Genomic DNA, 6,695 nt, shown 5'->3' on the forward strand with positions numbered 1-6,695 from the left:
GCTTATTCTACACACACAAATGAGTCTTATTTCTTTTTCTTTTTCCAATTTCAAATCCCCAAAGACTCAAGAATTAAAACATGCAAGGTAAAAATTAGCAACTTAAACCAATAATTTTTTAGATGAGGAACCTACCCATTGCTTAAACAATTTGTAAATAGTTATAGGATTAATTTTTTTATTTTTATTTTTTTAATATTTTTTTTTCGCAAAGGAGGGGAGGAGGAAATCGAACACAGGCACGGGCATATGTGCTCGGGGAGTTGGTCGTTTTACCGACTAGGTCACTGTATAATGTCCAAAATAAATGATTTTCTAAAAACAAGAGAACCGAATTATAACCGAAACATCTGACAAATGCTGGATGCATTGAAGTTCTTCCAAAAACAGAGGACCGAATCATAACCTAAGCATCCACCAACCGCTTGAATGGCATCCATTAGTTGCTTTACTAATTTTTACTCATTTGTCAGTTATGATGGAATGGACTGCTTCAAATTTTAGCCTCAGACAGCTCTGTTGCTGTCCAAAGTTGCAGGAAATGCATACACCATTTTTATTCTCTTGTTGCTGTCATTTTTAGGCTTTATAAAAATGTTACAAGGATCGTATCGAAAGTATTTTTTAGGACTACAATAGTCCATGCATAGAAAGTTAAATTGCAATTGATACCTTGTTTTTATTATATCTTACAGTAATAATATATAATAATATAATATTAGTAACATAGTTGTAATATTACTATATATATATATATAAAAATAAAAATAATACTCCGTATTAGTAATGTAGGAAGGCGCAGAGACATGCACGCATCCAGCCTCTCGTACATATGGTTTTTGTAGGTCCCAATATTGTTAAGTGAGCCGGCCCCAAAACCTTACTAAAGAGTTGATTAATTAGGGTTAATGTGAATATATATGATTAAATTTCTTATGGTTCACATGCTTTGATAATAAACTTTTGGTTCTACTTTACTTGGTCTTAACCAAATGATCAATTTATGTAGGGGTTCGGGTTCACGTATACCTGATTTTTTTGGACCAAATTTGAGATGACTAGATGATTTCTTATAGAAGTCGGATCTTTTTATGTGCGGTTTCATTTATTGTGTTTATACGCTTGTGTTATAACTCATATCGTTTATACAACAAATTATGATTCGCAATTGCGCTATCGGTCGCAATCACGGTGTAACGAATTCAAGCGAATATTGATATAAATCGACCGGTTCATGAAGGTATGTAACGATATCAGACTCTTAAAAAAAAATTACGAACCAAACAATGCGTCGCTTATTGACTGATACGGCGAACCATACAATAAATATATTACATTGTGTTTTACAGTGTTTTACTTTATTATAAGACTATTACACCGTGACTCACAATCCCTTGGATCCGAATTCATTTTTCTATCATTGAATATTTCTATTCCTATTATTTAATGTTCCAATAAGCCACCCATTTTCATTACTTTACAAAATGGTTACATCAAATTGACACAGAGGTGACTCGTAAACTTTATCCACTTCTATGCACAAGCTTGAAAAATGTAAAGGGTAAAAAGGACTCGATGAAATATCAAGAGTTTGAGGCAATTTAGAAGTTAATTTAAGGTTTTTCCAAAAGTCATGGAAGTATAAAGTTACCACCTATGTCAAGAGATGGACAAGTATAACCCTCCAAAATTTCTGGAAGTAATTTAAAGGGTAATATGCACAGTATTTTGCAACCATTGCTCTATGCAATTTTTTTCTATATGCTATTCTTGTAGGAGACAGCATATCAAAAAAATTCTCTTCTTCCCACTTTTTCATAGTTAATTAGTATTTTAGAATGTCAAGAATTCATTGATTTTAACGAAGAACAAGAAGTACCCATTGTTGATTTTTCTATATAATGTGCAAGCAAAGGTAAATGGTTCTTTCAGAGCCTTGTTGAATATCTTTTCATTTTGGATAGAGATATAGAGAGAGAAAGGGAGAAGAGAGATTGAAAGGCTATGGCTCATAGTCTCTTGTCCAATGACTTGTGTTATAGCGAAAGAAGTGATGAGGTGAGTGGTCTTGATCTGAGTCTCTCAGCCATGGCTTGCTATCCAAACCCTTTTCTTCCCATTTTGGAAAACTCTGCGTCCACTTGGTTCCGGACATTTTCGGAAGAAAATAGGAACCATAAGAGGCTCAAAAGAACAATGAGTGTTGCTGAGTCAGTTGGAAGCAATGGTAGCCTCTACAGCAATGGAAGCACCAATAATAGCAGCTGCATTCTCCCGAAAAGCAGCAGCACTAGTAGCTTGAGTAGTTTGACTAGGCTGCAATTCCGGGACCATATATGGACTTACACACAGAGATACCTAGCAGCTGAGGCTGTCGAGGAGGCTGCAGCCGCGATAATTGGCTCCCAGGATGGTGATCAATTCGGGGAGGATGGATCACAGGATGGAATGAGGCTTGTTCAGCTTCTGATTTCGTGTGCTGAGGCAGTGGCTTGTCGTGACAAGTCACATGCCTCAGCTTTGTTGTCAGAGCTCCGGTCCAATGCTCTAGTGTTTGGCTCTTCTTTCCAGCGCGTGGCGTCCTGCTTTGTCCAGGGGCTGGCTGACCGGCTGTCTCTGGTTCAACCACTAGGGACTGTTGGTTTTGTCGCGCCCACCATGAACATAATGGACATTGCCTCGGAGAGGAAGGACGAGGCTTTACGCCTTGTGTACGAAATTTGCCCACATATCCAGTTCGGACACTTTGTGGCCAATGCTGCAGTATTGGAAGCCTTTGAGGGAGAGAGTTTTGTCCATGTGGTGGACTTGGGTATGACCCTTGGTTTGCCACATGGACAACAATGGCGCGGACTAATCCAGAGCCTGTCCAACCGTGCTGGCCAGCCACCACGCCGCCTCAGGATCACAGGGGTTGGCCTTTGTGTTGAAAAGTTCCAAACCATTGGCGACGAGCTTGAGGCTTTTGCAGAAGGATTGGGTATAAATTTGGAGTTTTCCATGGTGGAAAGTAACTTGGAAAACCTAAAACCCGAAGACATCAAAACGCTTGATGGCGAAGTGCTTGTAGTCAATAGCATTTTGCAGTTGCATTGCGTGGTGAAGGAAAGCCGTGGGGCTTTAAACTCGGTTCTGCAGATGATCCATGAGCTCTCTCCCAAGGTCCTAGTCCTCGTGGAGCAGGACTCGAGCCACAATGGACCTTTCTTTCTTGGGAGGTTCATGGAAGCACTCCACTATTATTCAGCAATTTTTGACTCCCTTGATGCAATGCTACCTAAGTATGACACAAGGCGTGCAAAGATGGAGCAGTTCTACTTTGCGGAGGAGATTAAGAACATTGTGAGCTGTGAGGGGCCGGCAAGGGTGGAAAGGCACGAGAGGGTGGACCAGTGGCGAAGGAGAATGAGCCGAGCTGGTTTCCAGCCTGCGCCAATTAAGATGGTGGCTCAGGCAAAGCAATGGCTGGGGAAGATCAAGATTTGTGATGGTTACACCATTGTGGAGGAGAAGGGTTGCTTGGTTCTTGGGTGGAAATCAAAGCCGATTGTCGCGGCTTCTTGCTGGAAATGCTGAATTTTAGCTGCCCAATTTGCAGTTCCAAGTGCCCAGAAAGGAGACTAGGATCAAGTTCTGCAATCAATAAAGCATTTTGGGGTTTCCATGGAACTGAAAATAAAGCATTATCTGCTACCACAATGCGAAGTTTGCTATACCCAAATTCAATTGAGTCCAGACTCTTGAATTTGGATGGAAAATAAAGAAACCGAGTTTGAATATTTGGTGTTTGGGAGGGTGAAGTTATGAAATAAAGTAGTATTGGTGGTTTAATGTGCATATAGACTGGTGGTATTCAATGTACATACTGCCATTTTTTTGTTCTCTAATTAATAACCAAAACTGACTCAATTTGTTCACAATTTTTAGGCCTAATTATCATGTGATAATCAATGTAATTGCTACAGAATTTTTAATGATCAACCATTAAAGAATGGCATGATTATGCTATTGGTAGGTTCTGCATTATATTAGTGGTAAATGTCTCTTTTTTATAATAACAAATGAGAAGTTAAGCCTTGCTTGGTTCAGTTTTCGGAAAACTGTTTTCAACTCCAACATAAGTAATTCTATATGGTGACAGTACATTGTGCATTAGATATTGAATTTGTTTGGAGAAACGGAGGAAAGATAGAGAAAAGAAACTCAAAGAAGTAAAGAGAAAATTAGAAGAAGATGTCCTAAAAATTCCTGAAAAATTCACTCCTCTCTTCTTTACTCTATTCTAAAGCAAAACAAACATGAGAAAATGAGAGATTTTAGAAATCTTTCCTTCTCTTCTCTCCTGTGCTTTCCTACCCTATCGCGACACAAAAATAGTATCTAATCGGACCGCTAGGAGAAGCAATGTTACAATGTTATCTAGGGGTTGTGGTGCTGAACTGCATCAGTGTGGTGACATGGAAGCAACATATATTTCACTATGTATATGCTGAATAATTTGGTATGTGGGAGGACTAAAAAATTACAGAATGTTAAGTGCCTAATTAAGGATTGGAATAAAACTGTCTTCAAACACTTAGATGTTCAACTTTCCGAGGCTAGGAGTAAGGTGAAATCAGTTCAAATGAAGTTACTGCAGAATCCAGAGGATGAAATGCTCTCATCAGATCAGAGAATGCGGCTAGAGCTGAATTAAGGCATGGTCTGAGAAATGAAGAGATAATTGCAGCCCAGAAATCAAGAATTCGGCGGTTAAAAAATAATGATCAATGTGGCTCAGCGTAGGGCTACCAATGCCGTTGCTGCTATTCAAATGAAGATGGGGGTGTGGTCCAATGATATGAACAAAATTAGGCAATGTTTTGTTGATTACTATCAAAGACTCTTCAATGAAGATCAAGACCAGAATGTTATTGATATTCCTGTTCTTACTAGGGTTAAGTTATCTCCTATTGAAGCTGGTATTCTCGAAGATCAGGTCTCAGATAGAGAGATTAAAAGCTGTGGTTGATCAGTTAAGCCTTGATAAGAGCTCGGGTCCTTATGGTTTCCCTCCTTGGTTCTTCCAGAAATTTTGGGGAATTGTGGAACAAGATGGCTGGCTCTCAGTTATTCTCAAATCTGTTAGGACTAATGGTATCTTGAGAATTTTAAACATGGAGAGGTCAGTTTCCCAGCCTTCCTATGGTTGACAGAGGGTTGAGACATAGAGATTGCAGTGGATTAATTGATAAAATTTCTGCGAAAATTAATGGTTGGGGTGCTGTGCTCTCAGTTTGTCTCTGGCTGGAAGGGTGCATCAAGTGGTCTCCGGTTGCTAGACCTAAAGGTCGAGGGGGGTTTTGGGGTGAGAAGGGTGGATGACCTGCCACAATCCATGTAGATATTGTTTGTTTTGCACACACTCCTCTTGGTACTCATGATTTTGCTCAAAACGCGTCTACATAGTTAAGGAGTGTTCACACGTATAAATCTCAACAACTTCTCTCACGTACGATGTGAGATGTCACGTGTTCCTAGAGCTCAGCATTCTAGATTCTGGAAATAAGTAATTGACATCAGAGAAATCATGGCAGATCACTTAAGAGTTCAAAATTGGTGATGGCTCCTCTATCAAAGTTGTTTGTTGACCCTTGGTGGAATGGAACCTCTTTGATTGAAACATTTGGTCACAAGTGGTCGTTTGATGAATCCAAAAAATGCTATTTGATTCAAACATTTGGTCACAGAGTGGTCAGAATGTTTGATGAATCCAAAAAATGCAGATGTCAGTTCTATCTTGATTAATGGAAGTTGGTCCAGACCATGAGACCAATGTACTTATCTGAAGATGCAGAACAGATTTGGACTCAAAAAACTAATACTAAAAAACATGCCCTAGTTCCTAGTCAACATTGCTGCCGATGGACAATTACCTATCATTGTCTTAGCTAATACCAAATTTTAGTTTCTTATTCTATTGAACCCTCTTTTTTCTTATTTTTCTGTTGGCATATTTTAGTATAATCATATCCAATTCAATTAGTTTAATGTAATGACTAATGGGAGCCTGAAATAAGGTGGCTGAGCATGTGCACAAGCTGAATGTTTTTGACTATTCCAAAACCTAACCGAACACGAGTTGCTTATGTTTGGCAGGATTTGAGTACTCAAAACCAACAAGTTTAGGAGAATAAACAAAAGAACAATACTTGTCTTGGCACCGGAGAATAATCTCCTAATTCACCACTGATGCTAGTACAATGATAGAATGACACTTTTCCATTTTGATTCAAATGTATATATAAAAACAAAATTCTTAATTTTTCTTCTCTTATATTTTGAACTCAAGGCCAGGACTGTCTGATTTGGAATCATGGTGTGCCCATGTTCAAGTCCCCCCGCCCAAAAAAATCAAGTAGAAGCATAATAATGGCGATAGTCTTCACTTGAACTGTTTGGCATATTTGGTGGAATAGAAATAAAGTATTGCATGATGGAATGCCAAAGAAGTTCATCATACTGCCAGAAGAATTATTTGTTACTGAAACATACCAAGGAAGATGAAAAATACAAATTACTGGTGCTAATCCATGTAATAAGGACTGAAACTTCATACATGCTCCATTATTAGTTCATTTTTTGTAGCACTAAGTCACAACCCAAGTCTGAAAATTTCAAGCAGTTGTATGGGATTAGAAACTAAGAGTTAAGAA

General features: G+C 38.7%; 1 protein-coding gene across 1 annotated transcript; it reads left to right on the forward strand.

Annotated features, from left to right (window-relative positions):
• The first annotated feature begins 2,004 nt into the window (after nucleotides 1–2,004).
• On the forward strand, nucleotides 2,005–3,576 carry LOC132302315 (GRAS family protein RAD1-like). Its single transcript, XM_059799151.1, has one exon. It carries the CDS (start codon nucleotides 2,005–2,007, stop codon nucleotides 3,574–3,576), a length of 1,572 nt encoding a protein of 523 aa, XP_059655134.1.
• Nucleotides 3,577–6,695: the final 3,119 nt, after the last annotated feature.

This window comes from Cornus florida, unplaced genomic scaffold (assembly GCF_030987335.1).
Source record: "Cornus florida cultivar Cherokee Brave unplaced genomic scaffold, ASM3098733v1 CherokeeBrave_3.0.0_Hap2_Chr04, whole genome shotgun sequence".
Lineage (NCBI taxonomy): Eukaryota > Viridiplantae > Streptophyta > Magnoliopsida > Cornales > Cornaceae > Cornus > Cornus florida.